General features: G+C 36.9%; 3 protein-coding genes across 3 annotated transcripts; all 3 read right to left on the reverse strand.

Annotated features, from left to right (window-relative positions):
• Positions 1-5,156: 5,156 nt before the first annotated feature.
• LOC103332223 (uncharacterized) lies at positions 5,157-6,549 on the reverse strand. The gene is made up of 4 exons (XM_008234943.2): positions 5,961-6,549; positions 5,504-5,574; positions 5,319-5,415; positions 5,157-5,227 (listed from the first exon to the last, which is right to left on the reverse strand). Exons 1-4 carry the CDS (start codon positions 6,547-6,549, stop codon positions 5,157-5,159), a joined length of 828 nt encoding a protein of 275 aa, XP_008233165.2.
• Positions 6,550-7,352: 803 nt separating this feature from the next.
• LOC148917369 (F-box protein At3g07870-like) lies at positions 7,353-8,804 on the reverse strand. The gene has a single exon (XM_089052413.1). The coding sequence runs from the start codon at positions 8,802-8,804 to the stop codon at positions 7,353-7,355; it is 1,452 nt and encodes a 483-aa protein (XP_088908539.1).
• A 5,386-nt stretch (positions 8,805-14,190) lies between these two features.
• Positions 14,191-15,023, reverse strand: LOC103332137 (UvrABC system protein C). The gene has a single exon (XM_008234832.3). The coding sequence runs from the start codon at positions 14,934-14,936 to the stop codon at positions 14,379-14,381; it is 558 nt and encodes a 185-aa protein (XP_008233054.2). The 5' UTR covers positions 14,937-15,023; the 3' UTR covers positions 14,191-14,378.
• Between the last annotated feature and the right edge of the window lie 1,197 nt (positions 15,024-16,220).

A 16,220-nucleotide genomic window follows, 5' to 3' on the forward strand; every position in this document is an offset into this window, starting at 1 on the left:
CCATAGATGTGGACCTTCATATTAGTTACAAGATTTATCTGAATAGTAACTTCATTTATGTTTAATGAATTTTGCAACAATGTTAACAAAACCAGGGGAAATAACCTAAGATAAAACGAGGCCCAAAATACTACTACCACTACTTCTAGCATCAATATTATGAAGATATCCTAATTCATTTAATTTGGAGAAAGAAACTCAAAATCATCTATTTTATCTATAAAGTCAGTCCAAAAGCAGTTGGGGTTACATGCTTTTGATTTTAGTTTTTTTTCGCCTTTGATTTTAGTTTTCTGCAGGAAACTGTAGATCCAAATATCTGTTTGGCTTCCAAGAAGCTGAAGGAAAAAAATAAATCAAAATAGTTAAAAGGTTCAGTCTGATTGCATTGTTGTTATTTCTTCATAAATTATAACATGTGAAAGGGCTTATATGTTGTGATTCAAAGACTAGCTTGCTATATTGTTTGTTTTCTTCTATTGTTTTGTAGGATTTTGGGGAAGAGATAGAATGCCGTCGTCGTCATGAATGTTGTTGGGGAGCATATGAAGTCCTACTGCCTGCTACGTATAATTGATTTACAAACGTGTATGCCATTACCAGTAAAGAAAAGGAAACAATCATGTAGCTTTTCTTTTCTTAATTTTAGACTTTACAGATATGTTTTTTTCATTAAGAATTGATTGATCTGTTATTTTTGTTCATTTTTCTCTTTAGTTATTTTTTTTCCCCATTTAGTATTGTACTTGCAAAGAAAGCAATTGAAGTGTACTGTTTAACCATAACTTTACAATACTACATAACATTAGAGCATTCACAGTTTTTTTGGGGGGGTGTAAAGTCACTTTTACGTCCCCTTTACACCACCAGGGGGTGTAAATACGCTTTTTGCTTTACTGGGAAACAATGTAAATCCAAAGATGCATATTCGATTTGTTTGTGATAATTCTTTTTTGTGTGTTTTTTTTTGGTATGTTTTAACTTTTTAAAATTAATTTTGTGCGTGTTATATTTATTTTATTTTTTCAAATAAATGGACCTAAAAAAAAATAAATTTGGAGAACATATTATTTTACCTACAAACTAACATAAAAATATCAATGTAGAAATCTGGGTCATTGGAAGTGCAAGCAAATTGCATGAAATCTAGGCCTTCCATTTTGAATTCCAATCATTCTCTTTCCCTGTTTCTCTTGTGGGTCCAGTCTGCAAAGGATGTAAAAAAATATGCAAATGTGCATCTAATTTTATATCTCCATGGTGAAAGTGTATTTTTACAACCATTTACATCTTCCTATTGGAGATGTTTACGGAAACAAAGAGTGTATATTTAACATACACCCCCTTATACACCCTCCCATTGTGGATGCTCTTAGAACCTCAACCCATTTGCAAATAATCTTTAAGCAGCGTGCAGTGCCAATAAAGGCCAATAACGCGCGCGGGAGTGGGAGAGGCCAATGTCTACAAAATAAACTTACAAAACCATAATATTTGGACTTCGTATTTAGCCGCTATATTTTTGGAGTGTAGCAGGCAACCATCCATTATTAATTATGGCCTTAATAATGGGCAACCATTTTCTCAAATCTAGTCTTGGATATGGGCCACTAGGTTCCTAACCACCATAACCGAGAACTTATCGACAAGTGGCAGTTTGATAGAATCTGGTATCGATCTCTAACCGAGAAAGCATCATGTTTAACGAAAAGTCGGTTGGACCGAATTTCTCGATCTATTGGACTCGTTGAACCGACATTCTCGGTTGGTTGGATCGATATTCTCGATAAGTTGGAATTGGTTTGTGCTTAACCACTGTTGAGGCCCAAAAAAAATCCACGGTTCGGCCCAAATGAATTCTCAGTCTAGTGCAATGCCTTATTAAGAATAAACCCAAATTGAGTATGCAAGAGTTCGTCATATGCGCTTGCAAACGTGCCACGCTACAAGCTTAACTGGGCCCAAGTCACGCGAATGCCTGGGAGCTTGCTAAGCGGGTTGTGGTATGGATGGTTACGAGTTTTCATAAGGCCTATTGATGAGCAGAGAAATAAAAGTTTTGGGTTGTTTAGGAGCCCTGAAACTCAAGCCCATTTCTTGAGCCCAAATATGTGGGTAAGCATAAAGGGGAGAAAATAGTCCATTACCTTAGAAAAGATAGCTCATCACTTTGGGAAGTTGGCTCATCCCTTTAGTGAACTAGCTCATTACCTTAAAGAATGGCCCAAGTGACCAACAAAATATTTGAAAGTCTCTAGCACATAGTTGAAGACAAAACCGTGACAAAAGCCAAAAGTCACTCACATTTGCAGGCTGCTGGAAATCTCCAGCACATGGCCAAAGACAAATCCCAACACAAGACATCAAAAAACCAAGGGATACTTGAGCAAAACACCTTTCAAACTAGTGTACATACCCATTGCTTTCCCCCCCCATCAGATCTAGCCATAGAAGTGGGGAGAAAAGAAGGAAGAAATATGGCTGAAAATGAGAGTTCTCAACTGAGGCAGCTGCGGGAAGAGTATTGAGCTCCCAAAAATCCCTGATTTTATGAGATTGGGCAGAGAAGATCTTGCCAGAATAAGATAAGTCAAAAGAAGGGAAGATAAAATAAGGAAAAAGCTTGGCCAAATTGGATAGAAACCATTAGGATTTCTTGGAAAATGATAGCTTCTAGCGGCTACAAAAGAGGCCTCTTCTACCCAACAAAAAACAACCTACATCTAGAGATCAAGCTTCATCTCTCATATTTGAAACTCTGCAATTTCGTGCTCTATTCCTCTATCTTCTCCCATTTTCTCTTATGGCAAGCCATTCCAGAGTTTGACATAGCTTTTGTTAGGCTGCTGGAAAATTACCCATAACACCCAATACTTCACCACTAGCCACAACCACAACTAGATAGCAAGCTTCCTGTCTTACTTCCAAAACCCAACAATTTCGTGCTCAGTTCATCTTCCTCCTTCTTAGTTTTCTCTCTTGGCAGGCTGTTTTAACACTTGACAGAGCCTCTATCAAGCTGCAGGAAAAACACTCATTGCCCTCATCTCTCTCCCTCTCTCTCTCCTCAACGAATCCTCTTAGAATCTCTTCCCCCATGCCTTAAAAACTCTATTTCTCATAGGAAATTGCAACCATTTCCCTCTCTCTCTCTCTCTCTCTCTCTCTCTCTCTCTCATGCTAAACTCATGAATGCTTAGCTCCCATGCCACAAGCTTTTCATGCCAAACCAAGAATTTATTTGTAAGCTGTTGTTATTTTTGTTGGTAAAGGTAACCAAGGTGTTTCCTAAGCCCTCACTATCCTTTCGAAGCATTCTTGGGGCTTGATCTTTGAACTCACGCACAGGGAATAACTTCATCAGTTCGCTCCTTACGGCAACCCAACCCATTTGTAACTGCGGGAAGAAAAAAGGCCCCTATAACCACAAATATCCAATTTTGGAGCTATCTGTTTTATGAGAAATTGGTAGCTATCTATTTTATGTTTATAAAATAAACTCTCTTTTTTGGGTCCAAAATCTATAAACTAAACTTACAAAATCATAAACAATTACAACTCACAAGTTATAACTTCTAACACGCAACAAATAAATAAATAACACAACAATATAATGAAGCTATACCTTTTTAAGTAAGAGGAACACAAACTACAATAAGCAACCCCCAATTCTGATTTTCACAACCCCAAACTGAAGCCACTGCCAAAATACATAAATTAGATTACAATGAAGCATTAAAAACCATACTTCAAATCAAATTGAAACACTAATTTAAAACCCGAAACCCCCAATTGGATCTTCATCTTTTTTTTTTTTTTTGGGTAAATATCATGAGGTGTCCCCACACTCGAAAGGTAAGATTAATTCTCACTCGGGATTCGGCTTGCCCCTGGCCAAAAAGTGCTTTTAATGGATTTCAAACCTCTGCCATTAAGGCATTAGGTAGCTCACCAGTTGGAGATGTCAATTTTCCAACCCCACCACACCTTGTGGTTATCTGTTTTATTTGTTTGTTATTTAAAACCCGAAATTTGATCTTCCTCTTTTTTATTTGTTTGTTTAGCACTCTGTTGCATAATTTACTTTCCATTGTACTTTTTTCTTTCATAAAAAAAATGTCAAATTAGACTTCATTAACATTGGCCAGTTTGGGAGAAATGGTGATGCCCTGCTCTAGAACTGGCGATGTAAGTGGGGATACACTCGAAGATGTCGTGGACCCCTCCGTCACTGTCTTTGGTTAAGATCAATGTTGATGCAGCTTAGAAGAAAGAGATGCTGCAGACTGGCATTAGTATTGTGGCACATAATGACAGGGTGTTTTTATTGGTGATGATGCACGGTATCTGTTACGATCTTCCATTGAAGAAGCTGAGGCTGAGGCTATTTTAGCTGGGGTCTTCTTGGCAAAACGATCAATCTTATAAGTGTTATCATTGAAACTGATGCTAAAGGTGTCATTGAGTGTGTTCCCAAGAGGAACCACTACTGGAAACTGGAGACTTTATCCTATATTGAAGGAAATTTGGAGACATGCATTGTTTCTCTACTATCCAATGGCAGTGGATGTCGAGAAGAGCAAATGACGCAGCGCATGTTGCTGCTGGTTTAGCCAATGTGAGCCATCAAGTTTTTGGGGGGAATTTGCATTTGTTAACTATATCTCTACCTTCGTATTTCTAGTGTACATATTGCTTATTGGTATACTTGGCTTTGTCTGGCACTAAGTTATTCTATGAACAAATTCAATGTCTTACACTCAAATTTATAGCAAGGAAAGTGATAGCAATGGAAGCACACAATTGCAAAATGGTGATGCCAAACGCTTGCCTTTTGAATTAGACCCAAATGGTGATGGCCAAGGAAAATACAAACTGAGGAAAGGGTTGTCAATTACACTTGTACGTATCACAATTACACTTGTACATTCTTGTTTATGAATCTTATCAATATAATGCGATTATACTTGTTCTCTTTGGAACACAGTAAGCATCAAAAGTTCATACAAGAAGACCACCTGGCCTTCGAAACTCCCAGCCAATGAAGTCAGTTGATACTATAAGAATCAATACTCTAGTATCTACATACGATGACTGTCTTCTATAAAGGAAAAATGAGGAGAGTTCTGTGTATCTACCACGCATCCTTGTCCAAATCATTGAAATAAGGGTGATTCAAAGTGCTTTGCACCGTCAATCTTCTTCGTGGATTGTATACCATCATAGCCTGTGAAAACAAAAACAATAATTAAATTAACAAACTAAGTTCACCAACTTAAATCTATCAACAAACTAATTAACAAAAACTCTAGAGTTACCTCTATTAAGTCTGCTCCCAATGGATCCACACGTCCATGCTGTAAGAGACGTATGCGCAATCTTGTTTGGTTCGTATTCCTTTCCCGACGCAAAGCACTGAAGTAATTAGCAAATTATTAGTTGTGAGATCCAAGTATATAATTGCAAATTAAAATTACTTTAAAAAAAAAACTCACTACTTCACTTGATCTAGAAGAATCCAGGTTGCATCATCATCATTACAAATGAACAACGAGCGGTTCAGAACCACCTTAGCTGCGCACAAAAATAAATAAATAAATAATTTAAAAAAATATGAACACCCGCCTACCCTTGCGACATTTTTCTTTGCGCACCCACCCCCAAAACCCCAAAACCCCAATTGAACTTGGCCTAAAAATTTGTAGAAACCCAATTGAGAATAGAAACACCAAGTGGACAAAGATAAGTACTGACCAATTCCTAGCCCTTGCACAACCCAGTTCAGAAATAGCAGATTGGAACAGAGCCCATGAGCAGAAACAGAAACATAAAGAAATTGATATCATGAGCAAGATAAAACCCAATTCGTAATTACAAAACACACCAATTCCACAAAAGAATAAAGAAAGCAAGGGCAAGATAAAACAAATAACCGAGCCAATGAAGAGAAAGACACATACCCATGATACATGCCAAGCACCAAATGTCAGAACAAGAATTTTGTGCACCATATTGGAGGCATAGTTTTGGAGCCTTGTACCGGAGTGGGGTAATGATTTCCTTGTCATCAAAGGTTTTGCTCATCACCATGCCAGAGATCCCATCTACCTTTATTGTATCTTCATTAAAATACACATTTTCAGGGTTCAACTGAAACAGCATTTCTTGGCAATGTAAACTCTCCAGCGTCTTCAAAAATTGATAGAACAGAGATTTAATCCGCCGCACTTCCACAACAGCTACGCTTAGTGGAAACATGCCAGTTGGAATGTTTTCTATCACCAAGCGGTGTAATTGGTCGTCCATCTTCTTATAGTCAATCAATTGCACAAGATAGCAACAATCCCACAGCTCTTGAAAAAGATACAGCTCTTTATAAAATCTGAATCGTTTTGCTCTCTCACGATCCTTTTCTTCATAAACCTTTATTCTTACTTTCTCGCCCGTCATGATATTTTTTGCACCGTACATCACCCCGTAACTGGAAAAGCGAATGGGTTCACGAACATCTCTCTCTAAGAACAGATACCTGGAGCTACCGGATGCCATGGCTACCTCTGGTGGTCAGAGAAGAGGTTTTTTCTTGAAAATTTATGTTTCTTGGAGTGGGATTTTCTTGGAGAAGAAGATGGAGGGTTTTCCTGGAGAAGAAAGAGGGAAATGCAGGAAGGAAAAGTGGTATTTGCAGGGAGTGATTTTGTTGGAGAAGAAGAGGGAGGATTTTCTTGGAGAAGAAGATGGAGGACGTTCTTGGAGAAGGAAAATGGAGGACTTTCTTGGAGGAGGAAAAGGGCGTGATTTCTTGGAGAAGGAAAATGGAGGACGATCTTGGAGAAGGAAGAGGGAAATGCTGTGTGTTTCTTCGAGTGGGATTTGCTTGAAGAAAGAAGAGGGAAGCTATGAGTTTTACTAACCATTATTAACCTTGGAAATTTATATATACTCAAGTACAAAGTAACGACGTCGTTTGGAATAAATTAAAAATAATAATAATAATAACACAAGCGCGGGCTACTCGCTGTTTGAGGTTTGATGGGCCTCCTTTTTAACATTCAGGCCTAATGCAATATAATTATTTATACCTGAATCCAGAAATACAGAGCCTTAGCTAGATTTTTTTGTTTCTAAATTATGGTCCCTTGAGATTTATATAAAATAGCTTTTCAACTAAATTATATACAATATTGTTCCACATATCCTTAATCAAGATGACACTTTATAAATCATTAGGGTTAATCAGCAATCGGAAAATGAATTAGGGGAAAACTAGAAGATAATTAATTGCATGTGTTAATGGTTAATTGCATTAGTAAAGATAGGTACATTACTATTCATACACTTTATTTTATTTCTCATTCACTCTCCTCCTCGAATAAGAAATCCCTGTATCCCTCCCACGTGGTTAATATGGTTTCTGAGCCAGAAACACATGCTGCCTCCGTCTGTGTTCTCAAGTAAACAAAATCTCTCCCATTTGATTCTTCAGCCTTAGTAAGGTTCTCATCATTTTCTTGAGACATGGGGCATTCAGTAACACCTTCTTGTTCTTCTTGCGGTTCAACCAAATCTCCATAATTCTTTAGAGAAATCATGCTGTCAGTACAACCAAAAACTTCCATAGTATACATTGGACCTTTGAGTCGTACATTCTTCATGGAAATACGTGTTAGATCCACAAATAATATACTGCTATTGTCCTTATTCTGTTGGTTGAAAAATATGCCGTGCTCCCATTCGCCACACTCAGAGAGACAAAGATTCCCAAGAGGAAGAGAAAGAAGATATTGTCCTACATCTATTTTGTAATTTAGCACCCATTCTTTGTTACCATAATTATTTTTCAATGCCCATATGTTCATATATTTATCTTCTGATGAAGAAAATTCCACTAGGGCCAAAGATCCCTTGAAATTAAGCACGTGAAGAAAATTCCAAAGACTCGGCTTTTTCTCTAAGGCGGCAGGATGAGGAGTCCAATAGAACTTCTCTTTCTTGAAGTCGAAAGAAAGTATACGTATAGACGAGGCAGATAAGTCTTTTGTATCTCCATTAACCAACCAATGCATGTCTCCATCTGCAGATGCCGACTTGCCAGTTACATAGCAGGGAGGAACTACGGGTAACTCCCGCCATGAGCTTGTCCCCAATACAAGCACTTCGGTCGTCAGTTCGCTTAGTTGGCCCTTTTTGTACTTATGATGGTATGAAATACGAACAATCTTGTAGGTGTTTGTTTTATTATCAAATCCCATGCCGTAAGAATCTTGTCGACAGACAGTGTTGGCTGAAACTTGAAGTATGTCACTCGTTGTTGGGAGCATTAGAATTTCTCCCTTGAAAGGATCCAACAACAAGCATGTGTTTCCATTCTTATAATCAACACCATGGCAAGTAAAGCCTAACAAGTTGCAGAAAATAAAATTGTGCACATACAAACACTGTCTGGTCCAGAATTCGGAAATAATTGCATGTTTACTCTTTGTCAATAACTCATTGCCATCATATTTTATTGGGTGCATCCTGCAGTGGGGTGAGTCAGTACGAAGAACCAGTCGAGGAACTTCAACGGTGGTACAACTAGTAAGAAAACGACGCCGCATGTGTTGTATGGCAAAAAAAGGGTCGTCAACCGTCTTTAACAAGGCCTTGGATACACATTTGATGCAACAAATCGAATTTACGGGTAGTCTCGAAAAGATGTCAATAAGAATTTCCATGGGTAGGACGTCTGTCATCAAGTTCAACTTTGGCTTCTTCTGCTTCTTGTTCTCGTTGTTGTAGTTGTTGTGCCTCATTCTCTTCATTCTCTTCAACAAAGTATGTGAAATGTTGGAGTTTAATCAATTGTAGGGACTGGATGATGTTGTGCCTTATGTCTTCAATTGCTTATACGGCCCTCCTATTTATATAGGAGTACAAGTAGTCAAATAGATATCTCCCAGGTTTTTAATTCAAGTTCCTAAACCCTATGAGGTTAGGAATTAAAATTAATGCATATTTCTAATTACTTATCCTAATTAAGCTATATATTGATCGTGCCCCAACTTAATATAACCATTTGAAGTAACAACTGTAGTACATATGATCCTAATTAATTACAATGGGTTTTATCATTCCCATACGCTATTTAGTTGGAAAGAAGAAAGGAATCCAAATCCAAGTAGCTAGAAAGTCTGGAGCTTCAGAAGGTTTAGTTGTCAAGAAAACACAATCCTTATTCTTATTGAATTAGAGAACCTAGTTAATACATAACACTGTTAACCTCTCTCTCTTATAGCTCTCCGTATTCTAATTGCGTACGTGTTTTAACATTTAGTGGGTGACTTGTGAAGAACTTTTTTTTTTGGTCTGAACCTTGTGAAGAACTTATCAAGGAAGAATTCAACATTTGGTGGGTGACTTCGTCCTGACTCTAGCCCATAGGAATTACTTTTGGATGGCTATAGCCCATAGGAGTTTTAGGGTGGCCCAAGCCGCTTTAGTTATGAATTGGAGTCATCTTAAACAGTCGGCCCTGAAAATGGTCTTTAGCAGTCATGCCCAAAATTTAAAATTATGACAAACCCAAACCTCAAACCTCAATCTAGCCAACCTTAAACCCATATCTTCAACATTTAAGTCGATAATTAATGTTGAAAAAGAAAAAAACAAGTGTTTACCATGGTTTATGAATTGCTAAACATATTTGATTGGGCAAAAGGAAAATTTATAGTTCTTAGTAATATTGGAAAAATAACAAAATTCGCATTTTGACTCTATAAATCAAGCATTTAAATCATGTTTCAAGATTCGGGTGGCGGCATACCTTAGTTGTGTGTATACATACACATATGTATGTACGTACATTATACACAAGTCAATTCCTGTACGTACGGTAGCGTGGTAATTAAGATAAGTGATATTAAAGGCTTCCTACTGTGCAGTAAGAATGTCTTCCACATGTACCTCAGATGATAAACAAATGTCTCATGGTCTCAGTTAATCTTCACATCCCCTTCTCTGGTTGTGACTTTGATCAATGTCACAAATTATGTCTAGATCGTTCATGTTGTCCCTTGATTTGCGGATTGGGAGTCGTTTGAACATACCCACGAACCCTCGGGCCACTTGTACACGAGTCAACGGGTAATATAGCAAGAGAACCCTCCTCTAACTCACGGTTTATGCGTATATGAACCCATATTTCGACCCCAATCTGAGCTCGTGTTGGGCTTTCGAGCAAGAGAGCCTGCATTGGGCCAATGCCCATATAAACCTATATTGAGTTGTGCCTAAATCTGATCCCGTGATGTGGCGGATCGATAGCGAATTATTTTGCTCCCACACCTACTGTAGTCATTTTGTTCGATTTAGAAAGATGGCATTAAAGAACTAGCTACCAATAATAATAAAGTTGGTGTAGTTGGACATTTATAATATATTGCATGGATTTTGAGCATGCGGTGGGAGTATACTGTTTTGTTGAGTCCAGAGGGTCCCCTAGATCAAAATTGTATGCAACAAAAGAGTGCCTGGAGGGGTACCAAACCACCAATTATTTCTTGCACAAATCACAATATTGACGGACGGGGAAACAGAACCCTGAAAATGACCTTGACAAATTTGTATTACGTATGTAAACATCGCGACAAATCCAAGTGCAGCCAAGTTCATGTTTGCATTAGTAAGAACAGACAAGGTCCAGAAAGAGATGAAAATTACTTCAGGCTCGAGGCCACCAAAAAACTTAAGAGCACAATCAAAGGAAAAACAAACATTATCACACCTTTAAAGTTGACGCTTCGATAATATATATAGGATAATGTTAGGATAATATCCACCTCTATAGAGAGGTGATAAACATTGTGGTATAAAAACATTGTAAGCCTAATATTTTCCATATACATATATATATGTACATTCTTATTTATTTTATTTCACGTAAAATTACATTAATTTATACTGAAGTTTTGACTTCTTTTTTCCCCATGTTTTAAACATGCATGCATGCATTGTTATATTTTCAAGAAAGCTGGCCCCGCCGGCCGGACGGTTGGTGCACAAGATAACTCTCTTTTTTGCCTTTCCGGATAAAAGACCATTTCCCGACTGATGGGCATTCGATAAGATGGTGATCACGGATTACAAACATCATACCAAATTATACCAAAAAATTGTATAAGCCTCCTCTTTTTCAAGTTGTTTCTTCTTTTTCTTTTTCTTTTTAATTTCGTTTACCCTTTGATTAATTTCAAACCACTGGCACTTTGACCTTATTGTTATATCATATAAGAATAGCAACTCTTCATTTCTCTTTCAGCTTTTTCACCTTTCCTTTTTCACACATCAAAGGGTCACTTGATAAAATTAATGCAATTAGCATGTCTAATTGTGATATTTTAATACTTGATTTGTCTATGTATCCTATTGAACACGGATTATGATGTTAATTACCCTTACGTAAGCCTCAATCACTTTATGTTTTTTAACCACACATTGATACCTAAATTTTTATAACTTTTTTTTACTGTGAATAGATAAGAACTTGTAGAGCATATATTCCCGACAAAAACATCTTGAAAAAAAAAAATTACCAATTGATTTTGTACTCACTTTACATTATGCAATTAGATGTAAGGAGAATCTTGTAAAGAAGTTTTTGAAATCGACTTCAATCAACTTTCCTTGACAACTACTATTAAAATTCCATGAAAATGAAATATTTTTGCATATTTGAAAAGGAGCAATTGAACCAGATTCTGTGACAAAGTAGCTTTCACTGATTGGCAGATCTCAAAATGGTTTTTATTTCCGATCCCTTGCCTGAATTGGTGGTGGACTGTGTAGCACCGACGACACTCCATTAGGTTGAAGTGTCAGAGTATTTGGCATGCGGACATGCAGACACGCTTTGGATACGGTTTGGACATGGCTTGGACATGGGTCAACGGTCAAGATACTTTTTGGACACGGTCAACAGAAGTCAAGACACAACATGGACCATTTTGAAAATTTAAAAACAAAAACTGGATTCAAAACATAATTATTGAAACAGTTGTGGGCATATTTGAAATAGTTTTTAAAAGTAGGCTTTTCTTCTCTCCCAACCAGCCGCATCTTTCATGAAAAAAAACCCAGCTTTTCTTCCCTCCCTAATCTGATTTATTTATTTTTATTTATTTTTCTCAGTTTTATCATATTTATGGCTTCAATTTTTTGTTTAAATATTTTTATTTTCTTTTTTCCTTTGGTTGGCTAAATTGATAACAATTTGGTAGTGCGAGAAGCATCTTTTTTAGTGCGTAATTCATTCACTTTGTTTCTTTTTTCTTTTTTTCTTTTTTATGCTAAGCCAATTCTTATTTTATGAGGTGGGACATCGTTTTATGTGTGAATATGTATAGTGCTTTATTTTGTTTAGGGAATGGTGAGTAATGCTAATTCAAATGAGTCCTCCTTTCATACTTAAACATATTTTGTGATGCATTAATTATGATATTAAAGTATTGAGTGTGAATTATTTTTAATATAAATATATGCTATTATAATTTTATTAAAATTTATTATTATTTTAATTGTCTTGTCCTAGCTGTGTCCTTGTTTTAATTTTTCGAGATTTTTTGTGTTGCGGTGTCACGTTTTCTTGTTTGTGTCTGTGCAACATAGTAACGGACTCAAAATGTTGCATTAGAAAAACCTCTTTCCCAATTTTATTTTATTTAAAAAAAAAAACATGTTTTTATGCATTTGAAAAACCTATTACGCTATAATACATGTTTTTATGTAGTAATATTACATCCTGAAATATAACTCATTATGTTAATTGATTATTTAGCGTGACGATGTTTAAGTACCATATAATAATTTATCATTGAGTAAAGATATATATTTTTTCTGGAATTAAAATGTATTAGAAGAGAACGTCTAATTGTAAATAAAAAATAAGGTTGGCAAGAACCTTGAAAGCCCAAAGTTTACGAAAAGTGGTCGGGCTCAATTCTTGTTGGTCCAATCTCATTACAAAGCAGTTTGTAGAAGCCCATAGAACCCTTCTGATCAGAAAAAGAAATATGGCCCACGTAGTTAGCCTACCTAACTAATACTTTTTGTTTCTTCAAGATTTATCCCTCTTATATAGTTCCTTGACCCCAAATGAAAAACATCCTCCCCGTGTAAGAAGGGCATTGCTATTTGTACCACTTTTATTGATCATATGTTGATCACGTTTCTAATAAAGTAGATTTCACATATGCCGATGTGGTCTATCTCTATTAGAGATGTGATCCGCAAAGTGATGAGTTAAAGGTGATACAAATAGCATCATTGATATAAGAAATGCTTATTGACCAAACTAATCATTCACATTGCATTCAAGAGGGGTTCTGTGAAGTAAAAAATTGAAATCAACAAAATCAAGTGGATCCCTTTGTTGATGGGGTAGATTAATTAAGATAGATTGACAATGAACCGGATTATTAAAGAAATAAATACAATGAAACTTTCGTTGGGAGAAGGGGGTGTTTCTGTTTGAGGACGGGTAGATAAAATATAAAGATACTTGTTGGGGTGAGGCAGTCCTTCTTCTCATCTACTCAGCTAACAACATATATTGTTTATTAATTGGTCAAATGATGGGTTGATTACATGTGTGGGAAAAAGAGCATTAATGTATATGTCTTGTCCAAAGTATTGCAAAGGAAATTACAATAACCATCAATTGATGTTCTAACTCAATTAATTTTTCCTCCTTTTCATTTTTGTTAACTTCTAACTATACCCGTGATGTTTGTTTTTTGTTTGTTTATACAAGTGATGTTAAAAAAATGAGAATTCTATCAAGAACCTCGATCAAGTACTTGCATGATAATTCTCTTAAACAGTTGAGTTACAAGCCCGTAGATAAATGCTTTGAGAAAACCTGAAAATAATAAGTCATTCGAACTCCCTTCCATGCATCAAGGAAGTTAAAGCAATGTTTCGAAGAACAAAAAACACATGGACCCAATTATTATTGTACTAATTATCAATACATAAATGATGAGTTCTTTTCTATAATTGGATGCTTAAAGTTTTTCTCATTAACATTAACGGGGTTTACACTAATTAACTAATCAAAGAACACAAACAAAGGGAAAGTAGAAAAGTGTACCCATTTAAACCTAATGGTTTATCAAGAAAATATTATAAATACTAAAAAAACCAATAAATCTACACTGATCAAGGAAAGATTTCATATTCATGGCCCTTTCATAATTCATACACAATGCAACAAATCGAGAAAAGAAACAACCCAAAAGATTGAAACATAAAATAAAATTTAAAAAAAAAAAAAGGGCTCTAAATATATGATCTCAACATTACATTAATTATATATTATATCTACATGACCATACTTTTTTTCATGATGCCGACTCCTTCCAACTGCTAGACACACTCCACTGATCCGAACCCGGAGCCGATGAGTTCCCTCCGGTGCCGCACTTGGCCACCGTCCTCACACTCTCAATCAAAGCCTCAGTGCGAGCCTCCTGCGACAAAATCTCCGACAGCTGCTCCGGGCTTATTACAAGCACCTTCCAAACCCCGCTACTATTGTACCTCGGAAACACTTCGGGGTCTGCCCTCTTCCTCAGCAACCCTTGGCTGTCGCACGACATGCGGTAGGGCGTAGAAACGGCGCCGTTGGGGTTTGCGTTGATGTTTTCGTGGTCTTTCGGGGTGGACTTGTAGGGGTTGAGAGGGAGGAGATAGTAGAGCTCTTTGGGATGAAGCTCTTCGTTGTGGAGGAGAGGTTGGGCGAAGAGGTCGCGGGATTTGAAGATGGCGTGGCCTGGGAACTCGGTGGTTATGGCGTTGGCTGTGATCGGGGCATAGAGCTCCATTATTCCCCCGCTGGAAGTCACCACCTTCACCATCTCCTCTGCCTCTCCAAACCCTTTGAACACACAATTTCCCATCTCATATGTGAAAGTGTATGGAAGGAGAATTTTTTGGGGATATAGGGTGTTTAATTTTTTCTGAGGGTTTTTAATTAATTAGGTCGACAGCCGACACAAGAATGCTTTAATTTCTTTACAATCCAAAAAGGCAAGCTTTTTTCTTGTAGGGACAATAGTTGGTGCTTAATTGGTCATTAATTAGTTTAATCAATACTATTTCATCACACAAAGAAACGAATCGTGTCGTTGAGTTGATGTGGCCCATATGGCTTTTTTAGTGGAAACAAAACTTGTATGTATATATTCGTTGGATTGATATTGAGGTACTTGTTGTGTTGCAATTGTTGGCATGCGAGGGTCAACGTTTGGGGAGAATTTTGACAAATTGACCATCTTGGTGGTGTATTAACTCATGGTGAAGCCCAGCATGTGTACTGTAGACTCTATACCTCTTGATCTTCACTTTTATCATTTGGATCCCACGTTGGGAGGCCGCAGGCCCTACGCCAGTTTATCATATGCTAGCCTGAAGACGACATCGTTGTGCGATGAACAGTTTCCAAATCAACGGGGTCTAACTTTGATTTGCAAACCCACAGCCTAACGTTCGAACCCCAATAACATATTGGCAATGTGTGAGAAAACTCCATCTCCTCTTGGTAATTAATAAAAATTAAACAAAAATAAAAAAATTCATGCATTCTGACTTATAGCATAAAAACTTATATGAAACGGAAATAACACTGTTTTGTTATTTTTGACTAATCACGCTATGCCAAGTAAAAAAGTTATCACGTGTGGCATAACGTAATCGACTGAAGCAGAAACAAATTATTCTGCTACACACAAGTGTTTCTCCTTAACCGTTAGAGTACATTTGGTCAGCAGCAATGTAATTGGTGGCATTAACTTCTCATCTGTTTCTTTGATTCGACATGTGATGTGAGTCGAAGAGTTGATCCAGTTAGATAGAAGGCTTTTTTCGTCCACCACCATGCACATACACAGCTTTCGGTTTTCACTCAATTGCATTTTGAAATTTGGTTTTCCTTGGTGATGATTGCATTATAACTTTTAAGTGGTTTGGTATTCTAAGCAAGCAGCCAAAAAGAAAGTGGAATGGGAGTTTTGGCCAAAAACTTAAGGTGAGAATTCTGTTAATTTGGGATTCAATTTCAGCACAAGATGCCTATACTTAAAATGCTAGCTAGGGGGGGTGAGAAAGACATCATTTCCTACAAAGGGTGGTGTTTTTTAGTGACAATAACAACAACAAAGAAAACACTCATTATGCCCCTCTTT

Source organism: Prunus mume, linkage group LG5 (genome assembly GCF_029339155.1).
Source record: "Prunus mume cultivar Tortuosa linkage group LG5, ASM2933915v1, whole genome shotgun sequence".
Lineage (NCBI taxonomy): Eukaryota > Viridiplantae > Streptophyta > Magnoliopsida > Rosales > Rosaceae > Prunus > Prunus mume.

Excerpts from the sequence above, each read along its gene's own strand:
- LOC103332223 (XM_008234943.2), bottom strand. The coding sequence starts at position 6,549 with ATGGCATCCGGTAGCTCCAGGTATCTGTTCTTAGAGAGAGATGTTCGT. Across the intron at positions 5,575-5,960 it reads GTGCTTGGCATGTATCATGG|CTAAGGTGGTTCTGAACCGC; the intron begins GTATGTGTCTTT and ends TTTTGTGCGCAG. Across the intron at positions 5,416-5,503 it reads CCTGGATTCTTCTAGATCAA|TGCTTTGCGTCGGGAAAGGA; the intron begins GTGAAGTAGTGA and ends TAATTACTTCAG.
- LOC148917369 (XM_089052413.1), bottom strand. The coding sequence starts at position 8,804 with ATGAAGAGAATGAGGCACAACAACTACAACAACGAGAACAAGAAGCAG.
- LOC103332137 (XM_008234832.3), bottom strand. The coding sequence starts at position 14,936 with ATGGGAAATTGTGTGTTCAAAGGGTTTGGAGAGGCAGAGGAGATGGTG.